The sequence below is a fragment of the Sminthopsis crassicaudata genome, chromosome 3, assembly GCF_048593235.1.
Source record: "Sminthopsis crassicaudata isolate SCR6 chromosome 3, ASM4859323v1, whole genome shotgun sequence".
In the NCBI taxonomy this organism is placed as follows: domain Eukaryota; kingdom Metazoa; phylum Chordata; class Mammalia; order Dasyuromorphia; family Dasyuridae; genus Sminthopsis; species Sminthopsis crassicaudata.
The window spans coordinates 598,980,468-598,993,767 of record NC_133619.1 but is presented as its reverse complement, the minus strand read 5'-3'; the positions used below and the strand labels follow the sequence as shown (position 1 = coordinate 598,993,767).

At 41.9% G+C, this 13,300-nt stretch overlaps 1 protein-coding gene across 1 annotated transcript in view; it reads right to left on the bottom strand.

Annotated features, from left to right (window-relative positions):
- Positions 1 to 2,495, bottom strand: part of TRIM62 (tripartite motif containing 62) — a 56,129-nt gene extending 53,634 nt beyond the window's left edge. The window contains exon 1 of the mRNA XM_074305525.1: positions 1,808 to 2,495. Coding sequence (XP_074161626.1) covers positions 1,808 to 2,215 — 408 coding nt within the window. The 5' untranslated portion in view covers positions 2,216 to 2,495. The remainder of the gene's footprint in view (positions 1 to 1,807) is intronic.
- Between the last annotated feature and the right edge of the window lie 10,805 nt (positions 2,496 to 13,300).

Here is a 13,300-nt window from a genome sequence, read left to right as displayed (position 1 = left end):
AGGGGGTAGAATTTGGTACTGAGAACAAAATCAAACTTAATTTTTTTTTAAATGCTTACTGCCAGGCACTGCACAATAAGGAGAAATGGCTATATATTCACATTTTTGAAGCATAACTATTTATCTAATATTTTGTGAGAAGCAAGTCTTGGATTTGAAGTTGAGATGGTCTGGATTCAAATCCCACCAATGACACTTTCAGGGGTATAAACACAGACAAGTCTGAATTTTCCTGGGCTTCTGGAAATCGGTAAACGGGGAAAATAAAACCCAGAGGATTTACCTCAAAGGGTAGCTGTGAAGCTCAAACAAGAAAATGGGATGTAAAATCTTTTGGAGATTTTAAAATAACCAGGACAATAATTATTAATGCAATATTCATAGGGTTCTTTAAGGTTTGCAAAATGTTTTGCATCCCTTACTACATCGTAAATACACCAAGTAAAACACTTGCACCATACTGCCTCTCTAAGTGTTATCTCTCTTTGAATGAACCATCTTGTCAGTGTGGACATATTGACTTTAGATGACTCATATTCCCGGGAAGGGGAGAGGAATGAGGTTCCATTTCCTTTGGCCCAGGGTCGCTCAGCTGGAGATTCAGCATTGAGTGGGACAGTATCGGTGTCACAGGACGGAGACCAGGAGAGCCAGTTCTAGTCCTGGGGCTGCCACTAAGTCCCTGGGTAATTTTCGGCAGGCTCCTTTATTGCTCCAGACATCAGTTTCTTTATCAGTAAAATGGGTAGGTTGGAATGGAAGACCTCTCTTGGCTTTCAGTGCTAGTATTCTGTGAGTGCAGGCCTGGCGCCCACCGAACACATATGGGGCTTTATTCTCTCTTGTTACCGGACTGTGCAGTCCGTAAGGATGGAGCACTGCCTCCTGGCACTGGGGGCCAAAGGTATGAGCCCAAAGATGGCATCATGTATTCAGGCTACTGTCCCTCTGCCTGGTCACTCATCCCTTCTGTGGGAAGCCGGCCTGGTGACATCCCGTGACAGACAGCTTTGGCTCAGGGTCCCCTCAGGCAGAAGAAAGGAATGGGAAAGGGGCTCAGGTCACACAGGCCTGGACCACTGCCATGCCCCTGGGTTAGGAACTGCAGTCTGGCAGGGTAGGAAGCTCCTGCCCCGGGCTCTGCCACCCTTGGGGCTAAGGCAGGTGCCAGATGGGGGGAGGGGCAGGAGCCTCAGATGGGAGACAGTCTGGTGTTAAGTGCAAAGGGCCGGGGTCAGTCAGAGGAGAGCTGAAAGGCTGCCAGATGGGGTGGAGGGTAAAGGAGGGGTAAAAGGCCCGGAAAGGAAGCAGTCTGGTGCTAGTGGAAGGGACCCTGACTTTGGGGCTCCCAGAATCTCTGGCTGTTCTGCTCCTCACAACCTTCACGTGATCTTGACCAAGCGGACCAAGTCACTTCTCTCTGGCCTCAGTCTTTCTATCTATAAAAGGGGGGGATGGTATGGAAGGGGGCGTGACTGGTTTAAATGTCAAAATCGCTTCCAGCTCTACATCCTCCCATCTCACCCGCAGCCTCGGGTCCTTGTCCATCGCTCACAGGCACACCCACCTCAGTCCCGGGCTAAGCAACTTGGGCAGATCCCTCCCCTGTTCTGAGCCTCAGTTTCCCTCTCTGTAAAGTGAGCGGGTGGCCCGCTTGCTCTCAGTCCGCGGACGCCGCGCCTCCTGCTCCCCTAGCACCCGGTGACCTTGGTCGGACGTGCCCGCGGAGCCTCAGTTTCCCCGCGTGTGAAAGGAAGGGCCCCCTCGCCCGGCGGCTTTCCCCAGCGCCCGGCCCTCCCCCGCGCACCTGCAGCTCCTCGAAGGCGTCGTCGATGCCGGTGACCTGGTGCTGCTCGTGCAGGGCCGGCTCGTCGCAGAAGAAGCAGACGAGCGCGCGGTCGGTGAGGCAGAAGAGCTTCACCTTCTCGTGGGCCTGGCAGGGCAGCGCGGCGCGCCGGGCGCTCAGGATGGCGTCCAGCGGGAAGGCGCTGTAGCGCTCCACGATGTTGGCCAGCTTGAGGCTGGGCGCCAGCGCCGGCTCGGGGAACGTGCGCCGGCACTCGGGGCAGTCGCGGGCGCCCTGGGCCTCCTGCCGCACCCAGTGCTCGGTGATGCAGCGGCGGCAGAAGTAGTGCTCGCAGCCCAGGCTCACCGGGTCCTGGTAGATGCTCAGGCAGATGGAGCACAGCAGCTCGTCCTTCAGGCTGCACGCCATGGCTGCAGGGCGCCCGGGATGCCGGCCGTCCCCGCTCCGCCGGGACCCTCCGGGGCACCCGCCCGCTCGGGCAAGGCTCGGAGGAGGGCACGCGGGAGGACGCGGCGCGCCCAGGCGCAGCTGCAGCCCCGGCCCCGGCTTCTTCCCAGCGGCCGGCTCCGCGGCCCCGGCTCCCTCCGGCTGCGCTCGGGACCCAGGGGAGCTGCCCAACCCGGAACAGGAGGCGCTGGGGGAGCGGGGACGGCGGCGGCCGGCTGGTCCGTCCCGGGCGGAGCCTGGAGAGCCGAGCTCCGCCCCGGCGGGGGAGGGACCATTAGAGGCAGCTGCTCCGAGCGCCGGCCAGCCCCACGCTGGCTCCTGCCAGTCAGAGCCCCGCGAAGCCTCCAAGGACCCCCAAGGAGCGCTTGACAGCAGGCTCGGCTGAGGGAGGAACTGTCCAGAGCCCAAGCTGACGTTAGCCGTAGAAGCGGGATTCGAACCCGGGACTCTGGATTCGCGCGCCCTTCCTGCCAGCCTCTTCGCCGAGCTGACTCAAACGGCAGTCAGGCGTCGCGGTCTTTAGAGGGAGATCCTCTGGCCCCTTGCCCCTTGCCCAGATGTTCTTAGCACAGAGCGCCCCCTGTTCCGAAAGGCTGCAGCCTTCGGTGTGGTGATTAGGGATGCTGCCCAGGCCCGGCCCCCCATTCTACAATTGGGGAAACTGAGGCCCTGAAAGGTCACACAATCAGGAGCTGAAAGTAGGCCTTTTCCCTCCAAGTCCAGGGCTCCGATTGCGCAGCACGCAACCAGACCGGCCCCGGTGAAGAAGCGGAAACCCAGGCTCCGGCGCAGCTGGAGAGTAAGCTCCGGAGCCTTCCCTTTTCCGTCTGTGATCTCAAAGCACCTTATAGAGACTGGCTTAGGAAAAGAGGTTCATGGCAACTCACCTGGGTGCGTTTGCGGGGAATGTCAGGAGTACGTGCACTGACTCTCCAAAGCCTTTCGGGGGGCTTCTCGTGCGGAGCGGAAGAAGTAGTCATAGTTACTTAGTAACCTAGTTTCCCCTGACCTGTTCATTCATCAAATACTTAGTATAATTAGTACTCAGGGGGATTGGTGATCTTATCTACATCAATTTTCCTTCTGATGATACACACAACTCCCCAGTCCTTCTTACTGCACCTGAACCACGGCTTCCTTTGAGTTTATGACCTCAGCAGATACAATGTTGTCCTCTGGCGGGCCATCTCTTACTCTGGCCCCACGATCAGCAAGGCCTTTCTCTGACGGCAAACTTTACCCCGCTTCTTTTCTGGAGCTTTTTACTCACTGGGAGTCCCAGCTGTTCACTTCAACCACATTCTTCCTCATCACCCTTTGAGGGTTGCTCATTTTGACTTTTTCCGACTGTTGGGTTCCATGATTTGCAGCCAGACAACACTGGGAGCATATTGCTATGAAAAAGACAGACCTTTGTTTTTGTGGAAAGTTGGAAGTCATTAAAAGACCTTTAGTTTCCCAGTGTCAATCTAGCCCAATTTCCTCCTGTTAAATTCTGTACCCATCTCATTCATAGAGATTGTCTGTCAGTCTATCTGTCTAACTCTCTATTTAAATATCCATCTATCCATTCACTCAAATATCTATTCATCCATCCATCCACCTACTGATAGACAAGCTCTAGATACAGACAAGCCCATCTAACTATGTCTGGACAAAAGGCATTCTTCGTCCACTTAGTCTTCCTTGAATGGATGGTGAATGTCGAGGTGAAATCGAATGGTTAAATGGTTCATCCAGAACCATTACAGATTCTGTAATTATTTTGAGTATAATGCAAACTGGCAGTTGTCAATAAAACATCTAGAGGAGCACATATTTTTATAGCTTTTTTATTTTTAAAGCTTTTTATTTTCAAAACATATGTATGGATAATTTTTCAACATTGATCCTTGCGTAGTCTTGTGTTTCAGATTTTCCCTTCCTTTCCCCCCCTCCCCTATAGGGCAAGCAATCCAATATATGTTATACATGTTAAAATATATGTTAAATCCAATATGTGTAAACATATTTATACAATTCCTGCACAAGAAAAATCAGATCAAAAAAGAAAGAAAATGACAGCATTTTATTTTTCCAAATACACATATAGTTTCCAACATTCATTTTTGTAAGATTTTGTGTTCCAAAATTTTCTCCCTTTCTCCCTTACCTACCCTTACCCAAGACAGCAAGAAATCTGATATAGGTTAAATACATACAATCTTTTTAAACATATTTTTAATATTTGTCATGATGTATATGAAAAATCAGATAAGGCGGCATTTTGTAGAAGATAGAGTGCTTGACATGGAGTTAGAAACATCTGGTTTCAGATGCTGTCCTTTGCCTATTACTAACTGCTTGACTCCAGATAAGTCGTTTAATTTCTCTGTGTTGCAGGCAACTCCCCTGCTCTTATCTGCTAACGTCATAGATGGGTCAAGATCTGCATTACTGGAGGCAGTTCCCATATGGAGGGTTTAATATATATATATATATCCTTTGAATACACCAGATTAACAGATTGGGGCTTTCTGTTAATTCTTCCATTTGTCTTGTATCTTTGTAAACATAATGACTGAATGATAATATTGGTCAAATGTACAAATCTCTAAGAGTAGTAAAAAAAATAGACTGATGTTAATCTGGGGGGGGGGGTGGAAGAAGATAGTTTGCCTATAATGGAATTTCATAAAAATTTATTCTTGATCCTCTTTGTTTAATATCCTAAAGGCAAAGATAGCAGTAAACATACAGGTGACACAGTAGGAAGAAATGTAGAACTCTTTAGATGCTAGAATAAGAATCCCAAAAGATAAAGTTGAATTGAGTCCAATCAACCTTACAAATACAGACAGGGAGAAGCAAAAAAGATCTGGGAGTCAGAGTGAATTTCAAGCTCAATATGAACCATCAGTAATGACCTGGTTTCCCAGAAACCTGATACAGTCATTCAGCTTTAATAAAATCATGGCATCCAGCACAAGAGAATGGAGAATTTTAATGTGTTTTGTCTTGGTTAAATCATATCTGGAAATTTATGGTCAATTTTAGGTACCCTATTTTTAAAAGCTTTAAAAGCTTTTAAAAGCATTAATAACCCTGACAAGGATGATCAGATTGGCAAAAGGAACTGGATGTTTTTGATCTGGGTAAGGGAAGACTTGGTAGAGTCATAATGGCTATGTCAAAGGATTTGAAGGACTGTGATAAAGAAGAGGGTTTCAATTTTTGCTTGGCCCCAGAGTACAAAACAAGGAGCAATGGATGCTTATTGAACTGAGAGGCAGATTTCTACGCAATATGTGGTAACACTTCTCAATTTTAAGGATGGAGCACAAGAGATATGTGCTGTCTCAAGAGATATCACTTTCCCTGACACTGGAGATCTTTTTTAGGGAGTGGGGGTGGATGGGGAGGAACAAGGATTTATTAAGCATCTATTTTGTTCCAAGTGCTGTGTCAAGTGTTGTACAAATATTATCTCATTTGATCCTCATAATAACCCTGGGAGATAGATGACCAATTATTGTTCTCCAGGATATTATAGATGAAATTAAGGAAAAGATGGATTATTAAAATGCCTCTGAGGTCCCCTTCAAATCTGAGATTTTAGAGACTATTGAAATAATCCAGTTATAAGATAAGGGATCTTGATTTTTCTTATGCAGCATGACAAATATAGAATTTGTTTAGAAGAACTGCACATGTTTAATGTATATTAGATTGCTTTCTGTCTTGGGGATGGGACAGTAGGGAAGGAGGGCGGAGAAAAATTTGGAAAACGAGGCTTTGCAAGGGTGAATATTAAAAACTATCTTTGTATATATTTGAGAAAACATAATGCTAAATTTTAAAAATAAAAAGTCAATGGCCAAATGACAAAAAGGATAAGGGAATCTGGTCTAGGTAAATGAAAAAATAGTATGATGGAAAGGATCCTTGGAAGAAAGAATTGGCAGGACTGTGGTTATCAGAATAACCAAGAAGAAATGAAAATGTTCTACTTCTTTTTATAAGCTGTTTCACAGGAGAGTTAAGGACCTTTTCATTCCAGATACAGACTGTTAGAATTCAAAGGGAGCTCAGAGACCATCTGGTCTAGCCCACTTCTGAGCAAGAATCCCTGCTACACCATACACAATAAGTGGTCCATCCAGTCTTTGCTGAAAGACCTCCAGTGACAATGCATGTCTAAGGAGGCTCAGGCCACTTTTGAATCCCTTTAATTATGAAGTTTTTCCTGATCTTCAACCCAAATTGACATTTTTGCAAATTGTGCTTGTTGTTTTTAGTTCTTCTTCCTGCGTCCAAGTAGAGAGTTTAATAGTTGTTCTACAAGAAAGTTTTTATGTCTCCCACCACCCCAGCCCCACCAAGTCTTCTCTTCTCCACAAGAAACATCCCTAGACCCATCAACCAATCCACATTTGCCCTTTGGCCCCCTGATTATCCTGCTCTGGATACTTGTTGATTTGTCACCAACCTTTCCAAATTGATAAATTCTTTCATCTAAACCATATTTCTTTATAGCTTATGATCATTCCTATCGTGTCAGGTTAGCCCCTCATCCTCACTGAATCTTTTCATAAAGAATTCCCAATTCCCAGCCTTTTCATGATTTTGCTTAATGATGGAATCTTTTTTATCTAGGATAAAAATATTGTTTGCATATAGCCCCTTGCATATTGTCTTCCCCATTAGCTCCTTGAGGGTTAGGACTGTGTTTTTGCCTTTCTTTGCAGCTCCAGCCTCAATGCCTGACACATAATAGCCACTTAAAAATGTTGACTGGCTCTCTGATAGAGGATTAGGGACTGAAAAATACTGGCTGAATGATCAGACTGCTAGGAAAAGTGAATAATAGACTTTCTTTTTAAAAAATTTTATTAAAGCTTTTTATTCACAAAGCTTATGCATAGGTGATTTTTTAGCACTGACCCTTGCAAAACCTTCTATTCTAAATAATCTCCTTCTTCCCCCTATTCCCTCCCCTAGATGGCAGGTAGCCCAATACATGTTAAATATGTTAAAGTACATGTTAAATCCAATATATGTATACATATTTATACAATTATCTCGCTGCATAAGAAAAATCTGATCAAGAAGGGAATACAACCTGATAAAGAAAACAAAATGCAAGCAAACAACAGAGAGAGTGAAAATGCTATGTTTTAGTCCACACTTAGTTCCCACAGTCCTCCCTCTGGTAGATGGCTCTCTTCATCACTGAACAATTGGAACTGATTTGAATCATCTCATTGTTGAATGGACTTGCTTTCTATGAACATTCTCTGTCTCCTTTAAACCATAGTATTCCTAACCAGACAAAAATAGGGAGTAGAGCTCCTTTATCCTATCAACTATACTTTTCAAAAAACAAACAAATAAACCTTTTTGACATTATAGATATTCTGAGCTAATGACTTGGGATCTCTCCCTATCCCATCTTGCCCCTTCATTCTGGGCTTTCAAACTTTTGGAAATTATAGAATCTTTGCACTAAAAGGTGAGGAAGAGGGAGATTTTGGGAATCTGGATTACTCAAAAGCACTGTCAAAAAATGAAGAAAAGAAGGTTATGTGTTTTAATATAGAGAAAATAGATGAAATTTCAGAAGGAAACATTGAAAATGGGACAGCTTTAAAAATAAAAAAATTGAATTTATTATATATTTTAATGGAAGATTGGCCAATAGGAGCCTCATCCTCAGAGCATGTGCAAGTTGTGTTTTGCCTACCAGTGTAGGGTGTTTTGGATAGCTGCTTCTGGAATTATGTGATGATGAATCATGGAGGCCCTACCCTCCAAGAGAGCATTTGCAGGTTTGACACTTTCTAATCCATTAACCAAGTAGTAAAGAAATGTAATTTTGTTTGGCTGCTAAGAGAGAGGGCATACAAAAGATTCCCAAGGAGGCAATTTGGCTCTCTTTTCGCTTTCCTGGAGTCCAGAAAGGAGGACAAATTGCTATGGGAATCCAGGAGGAAGGGGAAAAGAAATGGAAAAGAAGGAGCCTTGGGTTCTCTCTTTCCTCTAGAACCAGCACGAAGCTATGTCCAATGACCTACGATCCCCAACTGGGACATCATGAAGTCATCAGTATATAACCTTGTTAGGGCTTCCATTCCTATAAAGTCTATTTAGTCCTGCCTTAGGTGAAAAAGTATTGTAGATAGAATGAATTAGACTATAACCTTGTAAGCTTTGAGATATTGGCAGATAAGCAAGCCACTAGAAATCCATTGTTGGGAATCCACGATAGGACTTTAGATACCCAAGCCTGATTAGGCTCAAAACCCCAAGTGACTTATTTGACCCAGTACTGTCAATGGAAGACATGCTAGAGCAATGGAAATTCAGGAGTGAACTTAGTAAGAGTGAATGTTTTATAATATCTCTAAAGGGTCAAAGGATATGAACAGACAATTTTCATATGAAAAAATTAAAATCATTTCTGGTCATATGAAAAAATGCTCTAAATCACTATTAATTAGAGAAGTGCAAGTTAAGACAACTCTGAGTTATCCCTTCACACCTCTCAGATTGGATAAGATGACAGGAAAAGAAAATTATAAATGTTGGAGAGGATGCTGTAAAACTGGAGATATCAATACATTGTTGGTAGAATTGTGAACTGATACAACCATTCTGGAGAGCAATTTGGAACATGTCCAAAGGGCTTTCAAACTGTGCATACTCTTTGATCCATCAATGTCTCTATTGGATCTGTATCCCAAAGGAATCATAAAAAAGGAAAAAGGACCCACATGTGCAAAAATGTTTGCAGAGACCCTTTTTTGTAGTGGCAAAGAACTGGAAACTGAATGATGCTCATCAGTTGGGGAATGGTGAATAAGTGATGATGTATTACTTGGGGGACCAACTCTGTGTGAGTAGGAATTGGAATAAAGACTCCCTGGGGCTTATTATGAGTTCCCCTATTACTTTCTAAAGTAAACAGTTCAACAGAGATTTAGGATTTTACATATAATCCTCTTTTTACCCTGTCTACTTTTTATATGGAAAGTCATTTGGTTTTTGAAAGTTCATTAAATCCAGAATTTTAAAAATTTAATTAAAACCTCCGCTCAAAAGCAGTTTCTCACTCAAATATCAAAGAATCAGGAATATAAAAGGGGAAAATATATGATACCAAAGCAAAAAAAAAAAAAAAAAACAACGATGTGCTTATTTAGTTCCAGAAAGAGTTGGGGGAGGGAGAAGGAGGCCATAGGCTCACCATCCTTAAATATCAGGCTAAAAGGGGATTAGATTTGTTTTCTTTGGCCCCAGGAGACAGAACTAGCTAGGACCAATGAGCAGACTATATAGAGTCAAGTTTCAGTTCAATCTGTGCAAAAATTTCTTAGTGATTGCAGCTGTCCCAGAATGCTCTGGGGCTGCTCCATGAGTTTGTGAGTTCTCTGTCCCTGGAACTGTTTGAGCAGAAGCTGGTCTTGTATTGGTGGGTGAAAAGCCCTTTAAGAGGTCAATTCTTTGCAAGATGCAGGTTGAATTTATTGTATGTTTTTTTTTTTTTTAAAGCAGGCTATACATAAAAGAAACCTGTAACATCATGTGCAAGCCTCTTTTTTCCTCTTCTATTATGCTTATGCAAATATCCCTTCTCTTTGGTGTTTCTTAATTTTAACTACATTAATTATTTTCTAAAAGATTCCTTTTGATTGTAAAGTCTTTGATTCTATTGGTCCAGACAGAAACTAAATGCAAATGGTGACAGACATTTGCCACATAATAATAATAATATTAACTGACATTAGGCTTTAAAGTTTGCAAAATGTTTTACATGTTTTAAGTCATTTGGATCTACACAATCGCCCAGTGAGGTAGGTGCTATGATTATTCTCATTTTACAGACAAGGAAACTGAAGTTAAGAGAGATCAAATGACTTGCTCAGTTGCTAGCAAAGTCTGAGAAGAGTATTTGAACTCAGGTCTTCTTGATTCTTTCCACTTTTTCCACTATCCCATGTTAGTATTTCAAGTACTCCTAAGGATATAAATCCATTTCAGGGTAGTAAGGTTGGGGACCAGTCAGCTGTAAATCAACAATTATTTATTAAAGTGCTTATTATGTATCAGGTACTAAGCTAGATGCTGGGGCTGCAAACAGAAAAATGCAACCTTGCCTGCCATTAAGAATCTGACATTTATTTGGGTGATGAAGGATATAAGAACATTTCTTTCCCTCCCCCTTATATTATTCTGGATCTAGATAACAGTATAATAGATTCTCCACACTTGTACTATCCAGTTTCTGGTTTGGCCACTTGTACCTAAGAATAAATGCACCATTAGGGACCAAACGTAGAAGAGTAATTTAAGGACAAAGGAAAAGAATGGAACCAGATCAATAAATTGTATCCTCACACAAATTTACACCATGGTCACATCTATTCTTACATCAATCCCTTATCTTAAACCTCACTCCATTTCTCCACAAAATGCCAGATTCTCCAACAGAATCCAAGGAAACTGTAACTTTAAGGCTTTTCCCACATTTGAGCCTCAGTTTTCTCAATTATTAATTCACCAGGATAGTGTCTCCTGTAATGTTAACATTCTTGGATTCTATAATTGAAAATTTCTAAATTCTGAAGATTCTTAGGGTTCTGGAACACAGGGTTCTAGAGCAGGGCTTCTTAAGGTTTTTCTACTTATGACTCCTTTTTGCCTGATATGTAAATATGCAAAATGGGTAAACAAATAAAATATTGACTTATAATAAATCATAATTTTGTGACCATCACATTCAGTAATGAGATCCCTTATGTGCTCATGTCCTAAAATTAAAGAATGTGTATGTGTGTGTGGCCTAGAGGATATAGGAATGACCCAGATATCCAAACCAGGAAGAAATAAAGCAGAAAAAGAGACTATAGATCAATTCCCTAAGGAATACTGATGCAAAAAAATTTCAACCAAAATTCTTGTAAGAAGACTAGAGAAGTATAAATTCACTATAGCAAAGTTGGATTCATACTAGAAAAAATCAGTTCCTAGTAAAAGAAGGCAATTGGCACAATCAGTCACATATACAACAAAGAAACAAAAATCATATGATTATTTCAAATGATACATAACAGACTTCCTCAAAAGTAAAACACTTTAAAATATATTATCAACTACAAAGCATAGGAATGGAAGACCTTTGTCTTCTATTGTTCTTTTTATGTCATGCTTCTAGTCTTCTTACGATCTTGGTCATCCTCTTCTGGAAGGTGCTCGATTTGCTTACATTCTCATAGGCAATGAAAATCTCAAGCTTAGACTACAGAATTCTCCAGATATGATCTGACCTATATCAACATCTATTCCACTTATCTCTATCTTGTGTGCAAAAATAGCAAAGAAACCTTTGTCTAGGTAGGCTGTGTCTACTTCATTCCTCAACCTATCTGTTTAGCATTCCTTTCAAAAATGGAAAATGAGGCTAGTCTGGCACAACTTGTTTTTGATGAATGCAGAAACTCTTAGTAATCAACATTTCTCCTTCTAAATGTTCACAAACCATCTATAACCCAAGCTAACCATGACTCTGGGATCATTTACTATTTCTTATGCTCAGTGTCTTCATGTTTTCATGTTTTCATGTTCAATATTTCTGAAGTATTCAGTGGTCATTGTAGCCATACTCAAGGCACATAAATCCAACAAAATGTTTACTCGAAACAGAAAACCTCAAGCAAAGTAAATAACAAAGGAAATGAATCATATAATTAGTATTCTCAGACAGTTGCTGCCTCCCAGCACTCCCCAAGGTAGCCAATGAGTCAGAATCCCATCAATTCCCAAGTGTCCTAATCCCTTGGCAGAAGGAAAATTGTTCAGCTAAATTCATGGATGGGTGTTAGTTCGCTAGAGAGTAATGTCCACAAACAGTCTCTGCTTAATTGTCTGTCTCTCAATCTCAAAGCAGCATCTAGGATGCCCTTGGGTACCAAGGCTCCAAACATAAGAGCTCAATTTTTCTATCTCTATCTCTCTCATTCACTGGTTTTCTTCAGGGTAAATTTCCTTCTCACATTATCAGCTTTCTAGCTTCCCTTCTTGCACCCCAAGAATCTTTTCAGGAGAGTGGCTATTCTCTTGTGTCTTGAAGACTCCAATAGTATTCCTATAAGTTTCTTCTAGCCCTATTTATTAATTCCTATGATCCCTTTAAGTTGGGTTTAAACTGCTGAACTCACACACAAATTTATGGAAAATGTGGTCCTCCAAAGTAAACTTGGAAGCTCTCTTCAACTAACACTTCCTTACATATCTCTTTAAAAGTATACTCTCTAGGGGAAGCTAGGTGGTAGAGCATCGATCCTGGAGTCAGGAGAACCTGAGTTCAAATCTGGCCTTGGAGACTTACTAGTTATGTGACCCTGGACAAGTCACTTAAATCTGATTGCTTTCAAATACACATGCATATATGTGTGTATACACGCATAAGCCGACATACATACACATGTATGTGTATATATATATATATATATATATATATGTATATATATATATTTATGAGAGGGTTTAATTTTGCCAGGAATTATAGTCAAGATCATTAGTCTATGAGCCTGACCATTAACTCTTTCCCCCCCACACCCCAGGCTGGGGTAAGTGACTTGCCCAGGGTCGCACATCTAGGAAGTGTTAAGTGTCTGAGACCAGATTTGAACTCGGGTCCTCCTGAATTCAGGGCTGGTGCTCTATCCACTGCACCACCTAGCTCCCCCCCATTAACTCTTTTTTTGAAAATCTGGATGTGTCCTTCTTTAGTTCTTTAACACCTTTCCCCCTTCTCTTTGAGTTTTCCTTGATAAAAATGTAAATGTTTTATTAGAAGCATTAAATATAAATACATACAAATATATTTTCTTAGTAATTATTTTAATTTAAATTTATCAATTTCAATACATAAAGAACTATAACAGTTTTAAAACTTTTTTTGGTTATATAAATTTTTAAAAAGTTATACTACTTGGCAAATGTAGTTAAAATGAGAATGAATGAAGTTAATCAAGAAAACATCAGGTTTCTCTGATAAGGGTCTAA